This window comes from Tamandua tetradactyla, chromosome 23 (genome assembly GCF_023851605.1).
Source record: "Tamandua tetradactyla isolate mTamTet1 chromosome 23, mTamTet1.pri, whole genome shotgun sequence".
Classification (NCBI taxonomy): Eukaryota; Metazoa; Chordata; class Mammalia; order Pilosa; family Myrmecophagidae; genus Tamandua; species Tamandua tetradactyla.
The window spans coordinates 35,698,039-35,722,538 of NC_135349.1; the positions used below are offsets into that span (position 1 = coordinate 35,698,039).

General features: G+C 38.1%; 3 protein-coding genes across 9 annotated transcripts in view; 1 reads left to right on the plus strand and 2 right to left on the minus strand.

Annotated features, from left to right (window-relative positions):
• LOC143667399 (phospholipid-transporting ATPase ABCA3-like) overlaps nt 1-18,019 on the minus strand; it is a 324,917-nt gene extending 306,898 nt beyond the window's left edge. For 3 of the 6 annotated variants that reach the window (XM_077141587.1, XM_077141586.1, XM_077141582.1), the window contains exons 1-3: nt 17,750-18,019; nt 7,623-7,709; nt 4,825-5,077 (exon numbers count right to left, since the gene is read on the minus strand). In XM_077141587.1, the coding sequence (XP_076997702.1) occupies nt 4,825-5,077; nt 7,623-7,682 (313 nt within the window). In that variant the 5' untranslated portion in view covers nt 7,683-7,709; nt 17,750-18,019. Of the gene's footprint in view, nt 1-4,824; nt 5,078-6,729; nt 6,861-7,622; nt 7,712-8,037; nt 8,135-17,374; nt 17,715-17,749 lie in introns of those variants that run through there. The other 3 variants (XM_077141585.1, XM_077141584.1, XM_077141588.1) reach the window with 3 other exon arrangements.
• Nucleotides 18,020-21,016: 2,997 nt separating this feature from the next.
• Nucleotides 21,017-24,500, minus strand: part of LOC143667402 (phospholipid-transporting ATPase ABCA3-like) — a 182,793-nt gene continuing 179,309 nt past the window's right edge. The window contains exons 30-31 of the mRNA XM_077141590.1: nt 21,688-21,761; nt 21,017-21,288 (exon numbers count right to left, since the gene is read on the minus strand). Coding sequence (XP_076997705.1) covers nt 21,148-21,288; nt 21,688-21,761 — 215 coding nt within the window. The 3' untranslated portion in view covers nt 21,017-21,147. The remainder of the gene's footprint in view (nt 21,289-21,687; nt 21,762-24,500) is intronic.
• Nucleotides 22,176-24,500, plus strand: part of LOC143667403 (uncharacterized) — a 93,636-nt gene continuing 91,311 nt past the window's right edge. For both annotated transcript variants that reach the window (XM_077141592.1, XM_077141593.1), the window contains exon 1: nt 22,176-22,282. In XM_077141592.1, the coding sequence (XP_076997707.1) occupies nt 22,239-22,282 (44 nt within the window). In that variant the 5' untranslated portion in view covers nt 22,176-22,238. The remainder of the gene's footprint in view (nt 22,283-24,500) is intronic.

The window sequence follows — 24,500 nt, forward strand, 5'->3', positions numbered from 1 at the left end:
ACTTAACACCCATTAAGGCTATATTAAAAAAGATAGGGGGAGATGATGTTATCAACATGGTGAAGTAAGACATCCCTTGAAAAAGCGTCCCCAGTGAATCAGTTTATAAAAAGACAAATATCCCTTGCAAAGAACTCTCCAATTCCACAAATTCTTATTAAAGTAAAACAAAAATATCAAGTAGGAAATTTCCATTCTAGACTATTGGTCCATTCCTGTCCCCTACACTTAGTCCTGCACAGCTTTGGAGTTCATCTGAGGCAGCGGCCCAGGTCCCTTCCACCATGGATAGAGACTTATAGAGCAACTCAAAAAAATAAGTTAGAACCCCATGCATATTCAAGCACAGGAGCCCAAGTCCTCAGAGACACAGAGCAGAACACGAGCACTGAGGAGTGCTGCATACAAAACGGCCTCCAGGGGCAAAAAACAGAGACCTCGATAAAAACTATTGGCAATGGCTGTTGTATCATAACCCAATCCAGTTTCTGTCGCCTGAAACATCTAAATGCAAAACAGACGTTTCTGGAGTGATCCACCCTTCTAGATTGCCTTCATCTGACTTTCTAGGATAGAATAGCCTAATGGGGAAGAAACCAGAGGCAGAAAAGCCTCTGAGAAAAAGAAAAGGGGAGGAGAGAGTTAAATAAACTTGTTAGATAATATGGATTCTAGAATTGAAAAGTATGAGGAAAATGGGGCACTGAGTGAGGGAGAGAATGTAAACAAATCATCAAAACTGGGGGGAAAATTCTTCACAAAAAAGAGACAGAAAAGATAAAGATTCCAAGAGAAGGAAAAGAGGAAAGGATGCTCTCACCTGGAGGTGAAACAATTGCACAAAAAATGCAGTCTTAAAAACTGCACTGCATATCCAGGGCAAGAATCTTCAGGATCAGATGAAGAAGAACTGAGAAAATCTAAACAGTTAAAAATGATCTAGTCTAAACGTCCAGAATAAGTTACATCAAGCATCAAAGAAGAGCCTTAACACAAAGTCAATCAACAATAAAACCTTAGGCAAGAGGGAAAAACAGACCTTTAGAGGTAACTTATCAAGATAGTGAGATGCCAAGACATAAGCAAAAAATTAAAAGCCATACTAAGAAACAGGAAGTTATGACTCAGTCAAGGGAACAAATTAAAACTTTAGAAGAGACTCAGAAATTGGAACAACTAACCAAAGATATTCACACAAATCTCCTAAATCAATTCAAGGAAATGAAGAAAAATATGGATAAAGAGATAAAGGATATTGGATGACAATGTGTGAGCATAAATAATTTGAAAGCATAAAAAGAAATATAACTGAAATCATGGGGATGAAAAGCACAAAATATATTAAAAATATACTAAAGGCATACAACAGAAGATGTGAACAGGCAGAAGAAAGAATCAATGATCTAAAAGACAAGACATCTGAAATCATACTGTGTGGTAGTTAGATTTAGTTGTCAACTTGGCCAGGTGAACGTGCTTAGTTCTATTGCTGTGGACATGAGTGAATGGTACATGAACCTCATCTGTTGCTCATTACATCTGCAATCGGCTAAGAGGCATCCCTGCTGTAATGAATGATGCTTGATTTAATTGGCTGGTGCTTAAATGAGAGACTCAGTGTAGCACAGCCCAAGTGCCTCAGCATACCTCATCTCAGCACTCGCAGCTCAGCCAAGGCCTTTGGAGATGCAGAAAGAAAACACACCAGGGAAAGTTGTTGGAACCCAGAGGCCTGGAGATAAGGCTAGCAGAGAGCACCCTGAGACTTCTCATGTAAGAAAGAACCTCATATGAAAGTTAGCTGCCTTTCCTCTGAAGAACTAATGAAATAAATCCCTTTTTATTAAAAGCCAATCCATCTCTGGTGTGTTGCATTCCAGCAGCTAGCAAACTAGAACATAATGTCAGAAGAACAGATAGTGAAAAAAATAGAATAATCAAGTAGGGTCCCAAGGATTTAAGTGACAGAATAAAATATACAAACATAAATATTGTGGGTGTCCCAGAAGGAGAAAAGAAGGGAAAGGGAGCAGAAAGAATATTTAAGGAAATAATGGCTGAAAGCTTCCCAACCCTTATGAAAGACATAACTATACATGTCCAAGAAGCTCAACATGCTCCAAACAATATAAATCCCAATATACCTATTCTGAGACCCAAACTAGTCAGAATATCAAATGTCAAAATAAAGAGAGACCTCTGAAAGCATGGAGAGAAAAGCAATTAGTCATATACAAGGAATCCTCAATAAAATTAAGTGCCTATTTCTCAGAGGAACTATGTAGTAGAGAAGGCACTGGTATGAAATATTTAAGGTGCTGAGAAAGAAAATCTGCCAGTCCAAAATTCTTTATTTGTTAAAACTGTCCTTCAAAAATGAGGGTCATTCCCAGTGACTGCCCTAGCAAAAACAAAAGGACAGTTTAAAATATTCACAGATAAAGAGAAACTGAGAGAGTCTGTCAACAAGAGACCTCACCTATAAGAATTACTAAAGGGAATACTGCAGTTGAAAGGAAAACACAGGAGAAAGTAGCCCGCAGTAATATAAAGAAATGAAGAGCATAATTAAGGTAACTAAAAGGGTAAAAGCAAAACCCAATAGAACTCTGTCCTCAATATATAACTCTAGTATTTAATTCAAATAAAAATCAGAAAACAATTGAAAAAGAAAAAGGAATATTTCCTGATAACAGTCATGCAAAATATAAAGTGGTAAAATGGGACCAAAACAACATAAAAAGGGGACACAGAAGGATTTGGCAGCAGAGACTTTATACTACTGAAGCTAAGCTGGTATATTTTCAAATTAGTAGGTAGAGATTTAGGTTCTAAATATAACCCCCCAGGGTAACCACAAATAAAGTATTTTAAAAATATACAGAAACAGAAATGAGAAATGGTTCAGTCAGATACATCACAAAAAATCAAGTATACAGAAAAGGAAAAGAGAGAAAAAAAGTTACATAAGAATCAAAGGACAAAATGGCTGAAGTAAGTACTATCTATACAGTTACATTCAATGTTAATGAATTATACTTTCGATCAAAAGTCAAGGATTGGCAGACTGGATAAAAAAGCATAAACTAACTAGATGTTGCTTACAGGAGACTCACTTTAAACCCAAACACACAAATAGATTTAAAGAGAAAGTTAGGTAAAAGATATTCCATGTAAACAGTAGCCAAATAAGAGCTGGGATAGTTATATTAATATCAGATCAAACAGACTTTAAGCCAAAAGTTGTTATAAGAAACAAAAAAAGGACACTATATATAAATAAAAGGGTCAATCTGCCAAGAAGAAATAACCATCATAGGTATTTATATACCTAACTAGGGTGTATTTTCACTATACTTAGTGCAAATATCATTTAGAAATGGAGGTAAAACAAAGACATTCTCAGATAAAGGAAAACAAATAAAAATTCATTGCTTGTAGACTTGTTCTAAAAGATTGTTAAAGAAATTCTTCAGAACAAAGGGAAATAATAACAGAAGAAAACTTGGAACTTTGGAATAAAGGAAGAGCAACAGCTATGATAATAAGGGTTATATATTTTTTCTTAAGTTTTTAAAAATATGTATATGAAAAAATATATGTATATGAATTATAACAGTTTCTAGTGAGGTGTTTTATTTATGTAGATATGAAAACGGCAAAAGAAAGAGAAAAATGTAAAGGATCCTGTGCTGGTTTGAAAGGATTTATGTACCCTAGAAAAGCCATGTTTTAATCCTAATCAATCTTGTGGGAGCAACCGTTTCTTTTAATCCCTATTCAATAAGGTATTAACCTTTCATTAGAGGGAGATGTGACACCACCCATTCCAGGCGGATCTTGATTAGTTTACTGGAATCCTTTTTGGAGAAAGCTTGAGAACAACGAGGTAGCCACGAGAACTACAGGAGCCTATGCAGCCAGAGACCTTTGGAGATAAGGAAGGAAAATGTCCTCCTGGGAGCATCATGAAACAAGAAGCCTAGAGAAAAAGCTAGAAGATGTCGCCACGTTCACCATGTGCCTTTCCAGTTGAGAGAGAAACCCTGAACTTCACTGGTCTTTCTTGAGTGAAGGTAACCTCTTGTTGGTGCCTGAATTTGGACATTTTTATAGACTTGCTTTAATTGGGAAATTTTCATGACCTTAGAACTGTAAACTTGCAAATTATTAAATTCCCCTTTTTAAAAGCCATCCCATTTCTGGTTTATTGCATTCTGGCAGCTAACAAACTAGAACAGGACCCATATACTGGTAAGGTTTTGAAATTACAATACAAGTGGTAAAATATTAATTCTAAGCAGACTGTGTTTCTAAGAGAAACCACTAATAATATTACATACAGAAGCCCCAAATCCGTATTTTTCTTTTGTGGATCATGGTTTTGGTATCATGTCTTATACTCTTCAACCAACTCTGTGTCTCCTACTTTCTTTCCTAAAAGTTTTACCATTTTACATTGAGACTTATGATCACTTTTGAGTTAATTCTTGCATAGGGGGGAAAGTTAAGATCAGGTTTCACTACTTTGGCTACTGACATCCAATTGTTCCAGCACTATTTGTTGGAAAGAATATTCTTCCTCCATTAACTTTCTTTGACACCTTTGTCAAAAATAATTTCAATGTATTTGTGTAGGTCTATTTCTGAGTTCTTCATTCCATTTCATTGAACTATATGCCTATCCCTCCCATCAGTACACTTTTAATTACTAAAATTATATTGTAAGTTTTAACATCCAACTTTATTCTTCTTTTTCAACAATGTTTTGTTCCTCTAAAAACAATTTAATAATATGTTTTAAAGAAAACCTTAGTTTCTAACCTTTTATACTGATGTTTAGATTCCTTTTCACATTTTCAGTGATCTCTTTTAGCACATCAATATTAGAAGGTATGTAGATCAATTCCCAGTCATCAGAATTTTTGAGGAAAGAAGGCAGAGTATTGATGGGTTGAGAAGCAAATCTGTAAGGTCCAGTAATCCTTATATTAATAAGTGAACGGAATAGCAAAAGCACCATTGCAAACATCAATGCTGTTAAAACTTCCACTAGTAAACCAAAGAACTGCCTCCTCTAGAAGAGAAACAAAAAGATGGTGTTAATTAACTTAATACACATTCGATACACATGGATAGTTTTATTATTTTAAACTCTGCCAATTTTACTCGGCAATAGCCAGTGCTTCCTGAACTGCTTCCCCTGACTCCTACACAACCACTCACTTTCTTACAGGCCATACTATACTACTGATTCACTCAACTCTATAGATGTGAAACTGATTTTGTGAGAGCACAAAAAATACGGCAAATTTAAATGTAACGAATGGGCATTTTCCATGAATGACTTTCCCTACCTGTGGTGGTTTAAGGCTGCCTTTACCCCAGAAAAACATGCCCCAGAAATACATTCCTGTGGGTGTAAACTCATTGTAAGTAGGACCTTTTGATGAGGTTACTTCAGTTAAGGTGCAACCCATCTCCTTCAGGATAGATCTTAATCCTGTTGCTGGAGTCCTTTATAAATAGAATTAATACACAAAGAAAACCATGGAAGCAAGACACTGAGATCAGTGAAATCCAGAAGAGAGAGAGGAGAGACAACAGGCACTGCCATGTGCCTTGCCATGTGGCAGAGAGGCCAAGGATCACTGGTAGCTAGTGGCTAGAAAGCAATGCCTTGATTTGGAAATTTCTTTTGGCCTCCAAACTGTAAACTAATAAATTCCCACTGTAAAAACCAACTCATTTCACAGTACCTGCTTTAAGCAGCATAGGGGATGAAAACAGATTTTGGTACTAGGAGAGTGGGGTAGTGCTATTGCAAATATAAAAAAATGTCAAAATGGCTTTGGAATTGGTTAAATGGGAAAAGGCTGGAAGAATTGTGAGCTGTTTGATAAAAAAGGCTTAGATTGCTCTGAAGAGACTATTGGTAGAAATATGGACACTAAAGGTATTTCTCATGAGGCCTTAGGAATGAGATTGTGTTGTGGGAAACTGAAAAACAGACAATCCCTTTTTAAAGTGGCACACAACTTGATAAAATTGTGTTCTGATGTTGTATGGAAGGCAGAATTTGAAAACAATGAAGGTGGATATTTAGTTGAGGAGATTTCCAAACTAAGTGTGAAAAGTGTAGTCTGGTTTCTCCTTGCAGCTTATGGTAAAATATGAGAGGAAAAGGATGTGCTTAGAAGTGAACAAAAACCCCCCAGAAATTGATGGTTTGGAAAATTCTGAGTTTTCAGAAAGCAAATCCTCAGAGAATAGTGCTCCATATGAGGGTTTAACTGAACATGGGCCAAGTCAGCCATTTTAGGCAATTTAGAACTGGAAGTACAGTTATCCAAGAAGGATCTGTGGAAAATGCTTTTGTCTGATGGCTTGGACCCCTGTGTACTACACTGAAAACCCACAAGTTTTTGTGAGATTTATATGAATGGAACCATTACCAGCCTGGACTAAAAGGGATAGAAAAGGGACAAACTGAAGGAAAAATATCACTTCAAGAGTAGAACCATGGAAGGTGAAGTCTGGACCAAAGATATCTTCTCAGGCCAAATGAGCAGGCCCACCTTTGTGTGTGGAAAGGGTGAATCAGCCCTGGAGCTTGGAGGGGGCTGACTGTCTACCTGTTGTTTAGGAAAAATGTCACCACCCCAGTGTTCTCAGATGTTAGAGCCTATTCTCTGTGGGCTGTACAGAGTCAACCCACCATCCCAATACCTGGAGACGATGGAGCCTTTACCCCAGTGTTTGTAGAGAGCATAGCCACTGCACAAGTATTTGTATAGTTTGGAGCTACAGCTCCATTAGGTCCTGAGGTCAAAACATCATGCCACAGATGATTCTCAGACCTGAAAATTGAATGGAGCATGCCCAATAGGGTTTCAGAATTATTTGGGACCCATGTCCCCTGTTTTCCTTCTAACTTCTCCCTATGGGAAAAATTTATGTTATGCCTGTCCCTCCACTGTATATTGGAAGCAGATAACTTGTTTTCTAGGTTTTACAAGTTCACAGACAGAAGGGAATTGTGCCCCAGGACAGACCACATCTATAACCAATTTTGATGAGACTTTGTACTTAGTATTTTCCTGAAATGACTTAAGGCTTTTGGGATATTATAGTGGAAAGAATATAATTTGTATATGGAAAGAACATGTCTTTCGGGGGTGCAAAGACTGTAGAATGGTGTATGTACCCCAGAAAAACATGTTCTTAATATTAATCCATTCCTGTGGTGTAAACTAATTGTAAATAGGACTTTTGAGGAAGCCACTTCAGTTGGTGTGGGCCATCTCATTCAGTGTGGGTCTTACTCCAATTGCTGGAGTCCTTTATAAATATAATCAATACAGAAATAAAACCACAGAAGTAAGAAGCTGAAAACAATGGAACCCAGAAGAGAAGGGAGAGACCAGCAGAAGCCACCATGTGTCTTATCATGTGGCAGAGGAGCCAAGAATTGCCAGCAAACAGTCTTTGGGAAGAAAGCACTGCCTTGATTTGGACATTTTTACTTAGTCTCAAAACTGTAAGCTGAGAAATTTCCACTGTTTAAACCAACCTATTTCATGGTAACTTGCCGTAAGCAGCCTACGAAACCAAAACACTACCTTTATGGTAAAATTTTTCCAGAGGAGCATTGCAAATTGATTGAGTTCCAATGAATACATTCTTCTACAAAAAGGGTATGTTCAACTCTATGGAGAGAAGAAAGATCTTTCAATGTTGTTACATAACAAAATGTGAACTTTAAGCAAATAATAGGATTATTTTTTCCCTTACTATTCTCCTTAATCAATCTTAAAAACTGATAGCAAGAAAGTGTATGTATTTGAAATAAACATTTGCAAACTGAATTGTTCTTACTTTTCTATTAACTTACTTACCACTGAAATAATTTCTACCCTATATAAATTACCAGGAAACAGAGAACAAATGCCAGTAAAATTCATCTCTGGAAAATTTGGTGTTATTGTTCCAGAGAAAGATGGCATGATGAGCTGAGAATACTGATGTCTTACTCACCTATGTTAAAGCTTGCTTGTAGGGCAGAAGCATCACACCAGAAAGGGCAGGCTGAGAAAATCAGGGGCAACCAGCCCTCCATGCCTGCCACTCTGGGGTTTAAAAATGTAAACTTGAATTTTAGTAGCAGCCTCCAAGGCACACACATATGAGAGTAAAGAGTAAGTATATAATTTTCCAAGTAGGCTTAAGCACAACCTTTGACTAAGTGGCTAACCCTGATCCAGGGGTATCCCTAGGAAGCCAAGCTTAAAGATAAACTCCAGGCATCGGTGAAAATTGAAGACAACATGTTCAGGGAATTAAATCAGGCACAAAGGGACAGATAGGATATGCAAACTAAAGAAGGCAGGAGGCAGATTACACTTCACCATGGGCAGGGGGAGGGAGTTAAGGAGAAATTGGGAACTAACGCATAATGGGTTTAGGGTTCTGTTTGGGGTGATGGAGAGGTAATGGGTAATGGAAGGTAATAAGGATAGCACAACACTGAATGTGATTAATCACACTGAATTTTATGCTTGAGAGTGGTTGGGATAGGAGAGGTTATGTTCTATTTTAAAAAAGAACAACTGAAGAGACAATGACAATTAGATGTAATACATTATCCTGGACTGGATATAATAATGGAGGAGAAAGGCCCAGAAGGACATGTTTGGACATACAAACAAACTGGAATGTAAACTGCATGCTTTATATCAGTGTTAAAGTTCTTGAATTTGATAACTGTATTTAAGGTTGTTACATAAGTGAATGTCTTTGTTCTTAGAAAACATACATGGAATTCAAGGAGAATGATGTACAACTTACTCTTAACTGATTAGTAATTGACAGATTACAGATAGACAAATGGATAAAGATAGATGAAAGGAGGAGGAAGGAAGGAAGAAAAGAAGGAAGGAAGGGTGAGCAGACATAACAAATGTCGCAAAATGTTAAATCTGGTGACTTTGGGGGCTATACTGGAGTTCTCTTGTATTGTTCCTGCAACTGTCCGAGAAGGTTGAAAATATTTCAAAATAAAAATTTCAGAAACCAAAAGATAAATACAAGGAAAAATATCTGAGGAGGGACATCAGAGGCAGAACATAGCAAACAGATTCTGCAGACTCTTCAGCTAAGTCATTAAATTTAACACCTGACAAAACATATGATAAAAAAACAAAAACAAAAAACAATAACACAAGTCCAAGGGGTCAAAAGGATCAGTAATCCACTACTGCAAAAATATACAATAAATTTTCCAACTCCTAGCAGAAAAGTATGAAACATACAAAGACACAGGAAAGTATAATCCACACAAAGGGAAAAACAAGCGAAAGAAATTGCCTTTGATAAGACCCAAATGTAGGACTTAGCAGGAAATTTCTTCAAAGCAACTATTATTAATATGTTCAAAGAACTAAAAGAAACCACGTATAAATAGCTAATGAGCAGTCTGATAAAAACAACTCACAATATAGATTATCAGTAAAGAGATTTTACGAAAAGGCCCAAGTGGAAATTATGGAGAAAGTGCAATAACCAAAATGGAAAATTTACTAGAAGGGCTCAACAGTAAACTCCAAATGACAGAAGAAACAATGAGCTTGAAGGAAGATCAACAGAGATTTTGAAATCTGATTCTGGAGTCTGAAGAACAAAAAGAAAAATTAACAAAGACCATGAAAATGTGGGACATCATTAACTGTATCAAAATACACTCAATAGGAACGCCTGAAGAAGATGAGAGAGAGAAAGGGACACAGTTATTGAAGAAATAATGGGTGAAAACTCCTCAAATTGAATATGAAACAATAACTCAGACAACCAAAAAGATAAACTCCCAGTAAGATAAAGTCAAAGAGATCCACTCCCACCCAAACACATCATAGTCAAATACTGAAGGCCAAAAAATAAATATCTTGAAAGCAGCAAGAAAGAAACAGCTGATCATATATAAGGGAATCCCAATGAAATTAACAGCTAATTTTTCATGAAAAACTATGAAGGCCAGAAGTAATAGGATGATATAGGCAAAGTGTCAAAAGAGGAAAACACTGCCAAGTAACAATTCTATTTATCTAGAAAAGCTACCTTTCAAGAAATGAAGACAGAATATATACATTTTCAGAAAGAGAGAGGAGAGAAAGAGAATGAATAAAAAAAAATTTGTTTCTAGCAGAACTGCCATAAAAGAAATATTAATATTAAAGAAAGTTCTTCAGAATGAAAAGAGTGACAACAGAGAGGAATTCAAACACACAATACACACACAAACAGGGATTGGGTAAACATAATTATGGAAGTAATGGCAAAGGAGAGTATTCTTACAAGCTTCTTTTTCTTCCATCAAGTAACTGATTTAGAAAGCAAACTGTATAAAATAATTTCTATAAAATTGCATTGAAGGGCCTAAAGGATACAGAAAAGAAGTATGTTTGAAAATAAAAACACAAAGGAGGGGGTTGGGAATGAAACTATATAAGAGTAAAGAAATACCACCACATGATAACTCAAGTCCATAGGGAAAAATTAGGTTAAAACACTTGTAACTCATTCTGTGAGGACACCATAACTTTAATACCAAAGCCAGACAGAGAATCTACAGATTCAATACCATATCTATCAAAATCCCAGCAGCCGTTTTTTTCCCTAGTTTTTTTTAAAAAAATTATTTTTAACTTTTTAATTGTACAATATACAATATACAAAGTAAAGAAAGAAAAAAGCAATAGTTTCAAGGTACTTTTCAATAAAGTAGTTACAGGACAGATCCCAGAGTTTGTCATGGGCTGCCATACCATGATCTCAGATTTGTCCTTTTAGCTGCTCCAGAACATTGGAGGCTAGAAGGAATAAATATGTCTTTATCATCATAATCGACTTTTTTTCTTTTTTGTAAAAAATAACATATATACACAAAAGTAATAAACTTCAAAGCACAGCACAACAATTAGTTGTAGAACAGATTTCAGAGTTTGGTATGGGGTTACAATTTCACAATTTTAGGTTTTTATTTTTAGTTGCTCTAAGATACCAGAGACTAAAAGAAATATCAATTTAATGATTTAGCAATCATATTTGTTTGTTAAACCTTATCTTCTCTGTATAACTCCACCATCACTTTTGATCTTTCCATCCCACTCTTTAGGTTATTTAGGCTATGGGCATTCTTACTTTTTCATGTTGGAAGGAGGTTGTCAATAATATGAGGTATGGGGATGGAACTAGCTGATGTTCTGGAGAGGCTGGGCCCTCTAGGTTTCAGGACTTCTCTGGTCCAGGGACCCATCTGGAGGTTGTAGGTTTCTGGAAAGTTACCCTAGTGTATGGAACCTTTGTAGAATCTTATATATTACCCCAGGTGTTCTTTAAGATTGACTGGAATGGTTCTGGTGGGGGGTTGGCAAGCTATGATAGGTAGCAATGTCTAACTGAAGCCTGCATAAGAGTGACCTCCAGAGTAGCCTCTCGGCTCTATTTGATCTCTCTCAGCCACTGATACTTTATCGGATACACTTCTTTTCCTCCCTTTTGGTCAGGATGGAATTGTTGATCCCACGGTGCCAGGGCTGGATTCATCCCTGGGAGTCATCTCCCACGCCACCAGGGACACTTTCACTCCTGGATGTCATGTCCCACATAGGGGGGAAGGGCAATGATTTCACTTGCAGAGTTGGGCTTAGGAAGAGTGAGGATACATTTGAGCAACAAAAGAAGTCCTCCAGAAGTAATTCTTAGGCATACCTATTGGTAGGCTAAGCTTCTCCGCTACATACATAAGCTTCACAAGAGTAAGCCTCAAGATCAAGGGCTTGGCCTATTGATTTGGGTGTCCCTAATGTTTGACACAGTATCAAGGGTTTTCCTGGTGGTAAAGTTTAATAGTTCTATATATTTTCTCCCATCTCTCAAGGGACGTTGCCAAAACTTTATGATTATCTGCTTAATATATTTTAGATGTATCCAGGCATTACATTAATATGTTAGTTTACAAAATTAAGTTATGGCTTCTTTAAAAAACTGGTTCAGAGCTCTACCTATTCAATTGTTACCCTCTTCTTCAAAGATCTTACAAGTTTCATCTCTTCTAGGAGGTCTTCTCCTAGGTTACTCTTTATCTGTTTTTTTTTTCTGAATTCTGACAGCATTTTTACTCCTTTATTAAGATAATTGTTGGCAGGTAATTTAAATACTACTGTCTTCTATTATTACTTGGTACAAGTATATTCCAACAAGAATATAAACTACTTGAAGCCAATAATTATGATTTCCCCATTCATGACAGCACCTACTAACCTGATTATGTAATATACTCATAAAACTATTCTGACTGACATTAAACAAAGCTACTACATATTCAAATTCTTCCACATATTGGGGTAACAAATAGCAAAATAATTAAAAAGCCAAATTCTTTGAAATCCAGGTAATCAATGTCACAAAAATCTCATTTATATTTCTTACTATACTCAACTGACACCTTAAATAGGATATATTTGAAGCATCAGCATATCCTTATTTTTATTATATTTTATATAAATGTCATCATTACCAGCTACATTGCTCAGTTTATGCAACCTGTCCAGCTAGGCTCCCTTTTTTAAGGGAAATTTAAAAAATGTATTTACAAACTAGCTTATTTTACTGGTAAACTTGTATAACTTAGGGAGAACATAACTAAGTGGGAATAAAACTGTTATTTGTTTTATTCAAAAAGACATAAAAACAGGTATAGGACTAGTCTTTGTCAGTACAATTTTTGCAGCTGTATTTGCTTTTTTATTCCCTCTATCAGAGGTTAAAAAACTCTGTGTTTTCATAATAACCCCAAATTAAGACCAATCTCAAGAGTATATTGACTATCAAGCTCAGGAAAATACACCACAATTGTTTAAATTGTCCAAAGCATAAATCCAGGAAAACTTTTCCATAGCTCTGAAGGACATTTCCTTTTGTTAGTGAAATTAGACAATTAGATTTTATTCAATTACTATTATCCCAAGGCTATTTATATTTTAATATGATTTGTCTATTATAGCTATTGTTGCAAGGATATTATTGGAAAAAATAATTACAAGTGGGGAATTCTTTCAGAACAAACATACCCTATTGGCAGCATTTCTTCTATGCCTACCATTTCTAATCTCTAGACTCAGTAGAAAGAATTCTAAAATAAGCCCATAGTTTCCCCATCTTTCTGTACCCACTCTTCCCCTATAGCTGCTTTAGCTGTGTGCCAGTTTGAAACTATTATGTACCCCAGAAAAGCCATTCCTTTATTTTCATTCAATATTGCTGGGTGGGATTTTTTTATTGTTTCTGTGGAGATATGACACCCCTCCAACTGTGGGTGGTAACTCTTGATTAGATTGTTTCCATGGAGATGTATCTCCACATTCAAGGTGGGGTTGCTTACTGGAGCCCTTTAAGAGGGAACCCATTTGAAAAAAGATTGAGAGACACCAGAACCGACAGAGCCAACAGATGGACAGACCCTGAGGAAGCTGTTGAAGATTCCTGGAGAGAAAACTTTTAGACTTCATCAGGTGCCTTTCCAGCTGAGAGTGAAACACCAAACATCACTGGCCTTCTTGAACCAAGGTTATGTTTCTCTGGATGCCTTGGATTGGATATTTTCATAGTCTTGTCCAATTTTCGACATTTTCGCAGTCTTAGAACTGTAAACTTGCAACTTAACAAATCCCCCCTTTTAAAAGCCATTTCATTTCTGACATATTTATTGCATTCTGGCAGCTTACAAACTAAAACAAACTGGTTCATTCATATTCGGTCAAGTTTCAAGAGGCTCTGAGGGCAGAGTTAGGTGAGAGAGGAAAAATGCAGCCTGGTCTGTTTAACTTAGTTTTTTTTTTTTTGCATGCACAGGCACAGGAAATCGAACCCAGGTCTCCAGCATGGCAGGTGAGAACTCTGCCTGCTGAGCCACTGTGGCTCACCCTGAACTTGGTTTTAAAAGTTTTAAATGAGGGAATCGGATTTGAGAGTTTTTACACCTTTTATTGTTTCCAATGATTAGATCTATTTCACTTAAAGCTGTGACCCAGTTAATTGGAAAACTGCTTGCCCTTTCCTGTAGCAGCCCCTGCCTTTCGGAAATTTTAGTATGGTTTCTTTTCAATGTCCAGGTTTGTTTACAGTAATTACAAAAACCTAAGGCTTTGCACCCTGTTTTTTTTTTTTTTTGCTTTGGGACCCCAGGAATATTTATATATACACATAAAATACTAATACTAATATATATATATACTTAAATATAATACTAATATATATATATAAGGGTCTATATATATACACACACACACACATATATATACTTATTTATCTCTAAGCAATTTAAGTAGACCTTTTTAAGAATTGTTTTGTTAATTTGCTATTACTGTAGTATTAGAATTTAAAATGAAGCCTTAAGGGTGGTGCAACAGTGGCTTAGTGGCAGAATTCTCTCGCCTGCCATGTAGGAGTCATGGGTTTGATTCCCGATGCCTGCCCATGCAAAAAAAAAAAAAAATGTAACCTGCAAACTGTATATTTGAGTTTTGAATTAACAGATGAGCAATATGTAAAGTATGTTTCCAGACATGAACAGGCACCAATTGAGCTATACATTAATTACCATTGCTTGTGTTTTTTCATATATTGCCTCAGACTTGGAAGCACCATGCTCCAAGTATCTTAGCGGATGTAATTCCTAAAGAAAATAGTGAATAACTGAGATAAGGAACTAATGTTCTCCAGAGCCCTGTTACTTATTACCCAAGGTGATTATCTTTTTTTGTCTCTAACATGTATAAGCCATGCAAAAAAAAAAAACACTTTGGCAGGGGCACAGATTTGCGAAGTTCCCCTGTCCTCCAGCCAGCATCAATAAAACTTCCTTTTCTTCACAGCCTGTTCGGTACGTCTGTGCATTAAGCTGTACCAAGCAACAAACCCAGATTTGGGGGGGGTCCTCATCTTCATTACCATCCAGAGGCATGAAAATACACATTGAGCAAGCAGACAGACAAAATAGAAAGTCAGTCACACAAGAAACAGAAATGTGTACTTTTGAAAATGGCAAATAAAGGACTGAATAAACATCAACTCATCCCATTTCTGCTGTTTTGCAGGACAATTCTAACTGTAATGTAGTATTCTTTTCCACAGAGCATTGTCAGGCCATTTCTCTTCTGATTCTAAATCAGACAGAGGCTAGATTGTGTTACAGAAATAAACTTTTATTCTCACAGGCTTATAACTTAAATCTTTCCAGTTTTTCAAAATACAACCCAACTACCTCATTTTAATGAATTTCAGTAATCAATATCTAATTAGGAACACTTGAAGAGGATAATGCAGTGTTCTAGTTTGCTAGCTGACGGAATGCAATATACCAGAAACAGAATGGCTTTTAAAAAGGGGAATTTAATAAATTGCTAGTTTACAGTTCTAAGGCCAGGAAAATGTCCCAATTAAAACAAGTCTATAGAAATGTCCAATCAAAGGCATCCAGGTAAAGATACCTTGGTTCAAGAAGGCCGATGAAATTCAGGGTTTCTATCTCAAGTGGAAAGGTACATCGTGAACACAGTCAGAGTTTCTCTCTCATCTGGAAAGGCACACGGCAAACATGGCATCATTTGCTAGCTTCTTCTCCTGGCTTCCTATTTCATGAAGCTCCCCGGGAGGCGTTTTCCTTCTTCTTCAAAGCACTGGCTGATGGACTCTCTGCTTCGTGGTGCTGCAGCATTCTCTGCTCTCTCTGAATCTCTCATTCTCCAAAATGTTTCCTCTTTTTACAGGACTTCAGAAACTTATCAAGACCCGCCCAAATGGGTGGAGACATGTCATCACCTAATCCAGTTGAACAACCACTTTTGATTAAATCACATCTCCAGGGAGATAATCTGATTACAGTTTCAAATGTACAGTACTGAATAGGGATTATTCTGCCTTTATGAAATGGGATTTAGATTAAAACACGGCTTTTCTAGGGGACATACATCCTTTCAAACCAGCACATGCAGTAACACACCAACTAACAAATTTTAATAGACACTTCACACTTACTATATATTTAAGTAACACACCAATTAATAACTAGACCAACCAAACCAATTCACAAGTAAATAGACATTAAACACTTTATACCTAGGTAACACAACAGTTAATGGGTATACTTAGTTTCATTAAATGTCAATTGTTGGATTACTTGTTTTCAGGAGTATACTCAACAAACAAACTCAGGGCAGGGCCTTGAGCCCCATATAGACAAACACAGGTAAGGGCCTCAAACCCCATACAGAACGGTTCCCAGGAAACAAGAGGGGTCATTCCGGAAGCAGGACCCAAGGCTTAAGCCTTGGTCCGGGGGACTCTAACCTAACTTCCTGATCCACTTTTACCTTGATGACCCAATCATACAATCAGATGTCCAGACCTGGAACTGGAAAACTGTTTCTCTCTTTAAAGCTTTTTAAGGTGCCGAGGATCTGGAATGCCAGCAGAACAGAGAAAAACCTGTTTACAGAGTCTCTAGACTAAAAGGAGTCTAGCAGCTAAAATAGGCTCAATTATCCGTTTATCCGTCCAGCCAGGGCTCCAGAATTTTGGGCAGAGGACTTCTTTAGGAATCTTTGTCCCATTTGGGTGGCCAAACAGATAATCAAAAGCAGTGGGTTCTCTGCCCTACCGCTCCAATGACCAATTCTGGAGACCCCGGGGTTTCAAAGAGAGAAAGATTATATTTTCAGGAGTGAAGTAGGATATCAGATAGCCTAACAGCCTAAAAATCTGTTCCCCTGAACTGCAATAATTCTGATAGCACCAAAAGATGGGCAAGCTTTAGGATAATGAGCACAAGTGCTTCAGGTGATACAATTAGAGGCAATCTAATTACTGAGCAGGCACAGAATGACTACATGCTAAGTCACATTTTAGTATTATAATGAGACATAGGTGACTTACAGGTTAAGGTTTCAGCTACAGTGTATTATGTCAGGGAGGCCCATTTTGGTTAGATCCAGTTTTGCTTACCAAGATAATTTTGGAATTGGGGTGGGTCAGTTCTGGGCTGACCCAAGACCCTTCATTAATAAACATTAGGAGCCGTCTTCAGTGATCACAAGATTCTGAAGTTGAAAACCCGGATAAAAGGCGTATAAATTTAGTTAAAAGGTTTTTACAATCACAAAGACACAAAGATAGAGACTATAAAATCATTATCAGAGATCAAGTCAACTGAATTACAGTTCTGAAATTCTATCTCTACTATATCAGGAAGTGAAAAAGGAAACTCTATGTAATGATTCAGTAATCATAATCATCCCCTAAATCCTAATTTATTACTTACCCATGTTAGAGGAAAAAAGTAACTGTTGTTTTTCTACCAAATGTCAGGTTTCCTCCTTTTCCACAACTGATCAAAACTAAATGATATTATTAAATTCTTGAAAGTTAAGCGACCTTTGGCTCTTCACAATCCTAACACGCTCCCTCAGACACTTTTTTTCTTTTTTCTTTTTGCAGCGGCGGCCTAGCACCGAGGCTCTTACGGCACTGTTACTCTCACGGACCACAACACCCCTCTGAGATGAGACCATTCATCACATTTCAGTTCACACAGCCAATAACCGCCAGCACCACGCCTACTCGGTCGCCGCGCCTCCGAAAACCTCAGTTTTTAATGACTAAACTACAACCAAAATTAAAAAGTCAAAATTCAAACCGTCTCTCGTCGTTCTGTGGGGGTGGGAGTGGTGGAGGGTTCCACAACTTAGTCTCTCACGCTTTTGGTTCTGTTTCTATTTTTGTTGAGGGGAACAGTTTTCGGGCTCTGCGCGCAGACATCGGATGGTCCCCGGGGGAAGCCGGGCCAGGGGAGGCCAGAGTCCAGGGAGCCGGAGTGGAGAGGAGGCGCCGAGTAACTCACAGCTGAGGACGCGCCACAGCCGCCGTCTACGCTGACGAGCGCGCGTCCGACCCCGTGCGGCGCCGCCCCGCAACGCCCTAGCCAACCGTCCAGGCCCGGCGCCAGAGAGGCTGCCCCGTCCCCTCGCGCCGCCACAGACCCTCCCACCCAGTCTCCGGACCCAAGAACCCGCCCCCTCGCGCCCACAGACCGTCCCCACCCCGCCCTCGGATCCCCCGCCCCCTCGCGCCCACAGACCCTCCGCACCCCGCCCCCTCGCGCCCACAGACCCTCCCCACCCCGTCCCACAGACCCTCCCCACCCCTCCCCCTTCCCCTCGCGCCCACAGACCTTCCCCACCCCGCCCTCGCATCCCCCGCCCCCTCGCGCCCACAGACCCTCCCCACCCCTCCCCCGCCCCCTCGCGCCCACAGACCCTCCCCACCCCTCCCCCGCCCCCTCGCGCCCACAGACCCTCCCCACCCCTCCCCCTTCCCCTCGCGCCCACAGACCCTCCCCACCGCGCCCCGGCCCCACCCATGGCACCGCCTCAGAGCCCAGAGCGTACCCCCTCACAGTCCCCCGCAGCCCTCCCACGTGGCCCTTGATTCTAAAACTAAACTGAGGAGTTTTGTCTTTATTAGGATCAAACACTCATCATAGTCGCGTCTGAAGAACTCAGAGACTCAAATGTGCACGCTGACCAGAACATCCATATGCCTGACCTTAACAATTTCCTTCCTAAAGTCACTGAAGCGAGCCTCCCACTGAGCCACACCTGAGGGAGGTTAGGGTGATGGCTTTGCCAGCTTCACCTGTCTGTCATTATGTTCCAGCACAGGTGCGGGGCTGCAGGGTCCAAGCCAGTTGACGGCTCATCCAGGATGATGACTGAGGGCTTTCTCATTAGGGCAGTAGCAGTACTCAGCCTACGTTTGTTTCCTGCGCTCCATGATAAAGATAGGAGGAGAAAGTGGAAGAAGAGGAGGCTGTACAGATTCGTTATTCATAGTGAAGCGTGAAGGTAAACACCCTAAATGACAGTCCGATCAAACAACATGAACATCAGCAATGCTTCTTAAATGTGATTTTAAAAAGCCTCAGGTACAGGTGTACATATCAATTCATTTTCATTTGAAAGGTAGAGGAGTGACTTGTTTATATAAGTGATTTTAGCTGCATTATCGGTGGCATTAGGGTGCCATGGGTTTTCCATGTGCATAAACACCACCAGAATTCAAAGGGCCTCACATTCCTCCTTATTTGGGAGACCAGAACAAGCATGCTCCATTTTGAGGCTCGAAGGTGATAATTCAAAAAAACTAGGATTTTGAGTTTCATCTTTGCAAAGGAAAGTGGAGCTACACTGATAGCTTTATTACTGGCATCTGAAACCTGCCAGGGCATTGGATAATTTCAGTCTCAGGTAATTGTGTGCCAGAGGGGGCTTAGGTGGAGCTGTGGGAATTCATTTCAACCTCAGAACATAGGGAGATCCCTCAGCATCAGCAACAGTGTAATGCCTCACCTGTAGGTGTAGATTAACTTGTCTGCATGGGGTTCCAGATGTAGCGAGTTCAGCCAGTTGTTCACATACAGGTGAATCTGGGGCTCAGAGACTCCCCATATTCTGGCATACATGATCATTATTTCCCGAGCAGTCATGTACTCCAGGAGGGCATCCGTTTGAGGACAATAGCCAATCCTTGACCTCACCTGATTGTGAGTAAGGACCTAAGTAATGTATCCCATTAAGTAGTATGGATGAGATAGGAGACATGAAGTCCTCTGGGCCAGGCCTCTAAGAGTCCTATGAAGAATATTTTCTCTTCTAAGGCTACAAATATTGGTCACTAGAGACTACTGGAATGAATGGGAATAATAGCCTCTCCAATTCAGTGTTGATGATCTTGGGGATGAATAAGTTATAAATGAAATCCAAGAGCACATTCAATTTGGGGCATCTTTATGAAATGTTCTCATTAATCAGGAATGGTAAAGGGCATGGCCACTCCAAATTATTTTGTACTGAACAATCTGCACAGCCATGTGGAGGCCTTGTTTCGCAGTGAGGCTGATCCAGAAACAAAGCCTTTTCCCCCACCCCACTCTCAAGAGACTGCAAAAAATGTTAATGTGGCAGTTAGCCGTTATCAGGTGCACATAGATCTCATAGCCAGAGAAGAAGCAATAGATTTATACTGCTTCTAGACCATTCATGCTACTGGACTCTTGGCAGAAGCAAACTGACATCCTCTCCTTATCTAAAAGCAATAGAATGATGGTTTCTATATATCACTTTAAAATGGATAGTATCTAAATGAGGATATGGCAACTGTGAATGTGCCAACCTAAAACAGAGCAGTTTCATGGACTCTCTTCACCTTAAGGTTCCATGAGCATCATTCCTACTTGTCTACTCAAGTGCCCATGAATCCTGGACAAGTGCTTAGATTTCTTATGTTGCTTCTGGGGTACCCATCTGCCCCAAGAGTAATCAAAAGAAAAGTTCTCTGTTTTCCTCCCCTTCTATTTCATTTCTCCTTGTTCACTTCTTCCCTAGAGGTGGGGCAGGAGTAGGAAGTAATATATATATATATATATATATATATATTTATAAAGAGCATATATAATATATATATTACATTGCTGTATGTTCTTGGACTCTAAAGGTTCTTGGTACAAAGATTTTCTTACAAATGAAGATTAAGAGTCTTCATTTGGTTTTTGGAAATATTAATGAAACCCATCTCTTAAACTTTAGGGTTTAGACTCTTTTTATGTGTGAAACTGGCTTGTGTGTGGGTGTGTGTATGTATGCATTCACAGGAAAGATGATTTGCTCCAGGTCTTAGGCTCTGCTTATCCATAATTCAGCTGCTAAAACATAATGTTCTTGATTTTTGGTTTGTCCCGCCTGTCAGCACCATCATCTATTAATGTTTCTGTTCAAACATCCAGAATACTCAGAAATAAGTTCTTGTCCCCCACCCTGATAAATGTTACTCTTCCTTATTTCTGGGAGAGAAAACAGGAATTTCATCAAATCTTAGAAATGCACATGCTAGATACATAGGCTATTTACCTAAATCTAAAACGAAGGGGACAAACATTCTCCTTTGGGGGAATCTTTATTACATAAATCTATTTACACCGAGATATACACACAACACACAGTAGGATATCCCTCTGTGCATCCAGGTTGGAACTAAATCTCATGGCACCATTTTTTCACTCGCATCTTCTGTTTTATCTGGGTTAGAAAACATCAGGAAGACCTGTTCCAGCGTTATCTGACTGATGGAATAGTCTTCTAAATGGAATTGCTCTTTAGCTTTCTCCAAAATACTGAACACCTTTAAGAACAACAACAAAATTGCAGTTACCATTTTAATCTTCCATCCCAATCCCAAACCCAGGTAAGCCTCAACCCCAACTTCCTAAAACTGTCAAGTTTATGTTAGAGGACAGAAAGAACTGAAGGGGGAGGTAAGAAAGTAGAAGGAATCAATAATTGAGAAACAGAGAGAAGGCAGTTCTCTGTCCCCATTCTTTTGGTGGACATGGAATATTATTAGGATTTAGGGACAGAAATCTCAAGCAATTGAACACCAGTGGACTTTGAAAAATAGCCTAAACACTCTGCTCCTCTTACAATCCCAGGTTCTCATTCCACATGTTTGGATCCCAAATATTTCCCAACAGTCGTGCTCTATTAGCATGTAATATCAGAAGGGCATAGCTTCTACAATCACCTTTCCCCAGCTATTGTCCTTGCTGGGAATGTAGTAGGTAACAATCTTTTGATGCACCTGGTTCATGATACTACCTAATAAGAGAAACATAGGATAGGTAATTAATCTTACAGGTTTCAGTTTTAATTATTGAATTATTGCTACGTCAACTTAATTATATACAACAGAGGGGTGAATAGATGTGGCTAATACAAAAGGGAACATAATCCAAAGGCCCACTATCTTTGGGATACCTGACATGGATAATTCAACTGATTTATTCCTGCTGAAATAGTCTTATCTAGAACTCATAGCAATTGTTGAGGGCAGGCTACTCACTTCTAGGCACAGGAAAACTGTCAGTACACTTGCCCAACCTAAAGCTCTTGAGCCTTCTAAAATTTCTACTGTTATGACAAGAACATGGGAGAATATGAATATAAACTGCGAAGATTTTCTTCCTGATTGTGTGTCATGCATGCATATAGAGTATGTTAAGTGGGGAGGAGAGCAGAGAGCAGGGCTGTCGTGAGAATGTGAAGCCCATTATTTAATGTTATTTTTTTTTTCACATGTACAGGCGTTGGGAATTGAACCTGGGTCTCCGGCATGACAGGTGAGAACTCTGCCACTGAGTCACTGTTGCCTCATTCATTTAATTTTAATCTCTGTGATTCAGTCTTTCTTTTTTTTCTTATAACAGCAGAGAGTTGGATTTTGCTTGTTAGCAAGTCATAATTTTTTTTCCATTTAATGGTGAAGAGTTAAGCCTATTTACATTATGACTACATATTTTGTAGTTTTATTATAATTTTATATAAAGCATATGCTTATAATACACAAATGTTTGCATGCATGTAAACAAATATAAATATATAATATACATATGCATATATATATATATATTTCCACGATGTGCTGGTGCTCTCTATTTTCGCTTAATGTCTTATTTGTGATAATGGAAGTTCGATATTTTTGTTCTCACGGTTAATTTCATAACAATATCTTTATACTAATACCCATGGTCCCTTCTTTTTAGGAGACTGACTTTTATGATTCCTCATTAAAAACAATATTGAATATGCTAGTAACATCTTAGCTCCCTGGCCCAATATCTAATATGCAGTAGTTTTTTTATTGTCTAGTAATATACAAATTGCATACAATGATCATGGTCTAATTTGTATATATTCTCTGCCATGTTTCACTCCACTTTTACCATGTTTCACTCCACTTTTGATTTAAAATCATATCAATTATATGATATTCTGTATCACCTGAATCCCCTTCATTTAGGTGTAGTTTTTGTTTTTGTATTTATGTGCATTGTCCGGGAATTGAACCCGGGTCTCCCACATGGAAGGCGAGCATTCTACCACTGAACCACCCATGCACCCTTAGACCTAGTTTTTGAGCTAAATATATTCAGTGCTCACCAATACTTTTTATGCAGAAATTTAGCCAATCATTTCTTGGTTGATCTGAATTGTTTTTTGTTGTATATTTTTCAAAATGAGGCAAGAACAGTATTTCCTGAGTTCTTTTTGTTCAGAACTATTTATAGCTTTCAGTTTTGAAGGTCATTTCGGCTGGTTGTAAAATTCTTGGGTTGAATTTTATTTTATTTGAGTATGTTAAATATATTACATTTACTCCTAGCATAAAATGTTCTTGTCATAAAGTCTGAGGTCAATCTAATTTTCTTTCTCTTATGAAGACTTGTCTTTTTATCTGGATATCCAAAGGGCACTCCTCCTTTATTATTAAACTATCATTAAAATATTATTAAAATATCAAGGAATATTAGAATATTCCTTGGTGTTGATGATCTAGGGAGATTTTTCAGGTGTACTGGGTGCTCTTTCAATTGCCCTCTTGTTTTTCTAGGAAGTTTTAAAAATTAGTTTGGTAAAGTATGCATAACATAAAATTTACCATTTTAGCCGTTTTAACTGTACAGTTCGATAGCAGTATGTGCATTCACAATATTGTGCAAACATCACCACTACCTATTTCTAGAAGTTTTTTATCACTCCAGAAGAAAACCCCAACCCATTAATTAGTCAATTCTCATTTCCCCCATCACCAACCCCTGACAACCATCAGTTTGTTTTCTGTCTCTATGGCTTTCTCTAGTTTAGATAATTCATATAAATGAAATCATACAATATGTGCTTTTCCTATCTGACTTCTTTCACTTTGTTTTCAACGTTCTTCTACACTGTCATATGTATCAGTACTTCATTCTTTTTATGGCTAAATAATATTCCATTGTATGTATATACCACAATTTGTTTAAAAATGTATCTATTGATGAACTCATGGATTTTCATCTTTTGAATATTGTTTATGACACATCTATGAACATTTGTGTGCAAGTATTTGTTTGTTACCTGGTTTCGTTCCTTTTGGGGATATTCCTAGAGGTGGAATTGCTGGCTCATATGGTGATTATATGTTTAACATATTGAGGAACTTCCAAACTGTTTTCCAAAGTGACTGTACCATTACATATCTTCATCAGCAATGTATGAGGTTTCCAATTTCTCCACATTCTCACTGCACTTATTTTCCATTTTCAAATAAAAACTATTCTGGTGAGTGTGGAGTGGTGTATCATTTTGGTTTTTATTTGAATTCCCCAGTGAATAATGATGCTCAGCATCTTTTCATACATCTGTTGGCCATATGTATATCTTTTTTTTTTTTTGAGAAATGTCTATTCAAGTCCTGTGGAATTTTTAAAATTAGTTACTTGGTTTTTTGTTATTGTTGGGTTGTAAGAATTTCCCATATAGTTTAGATATTAGACCACTATCAGATACATGTTTGGC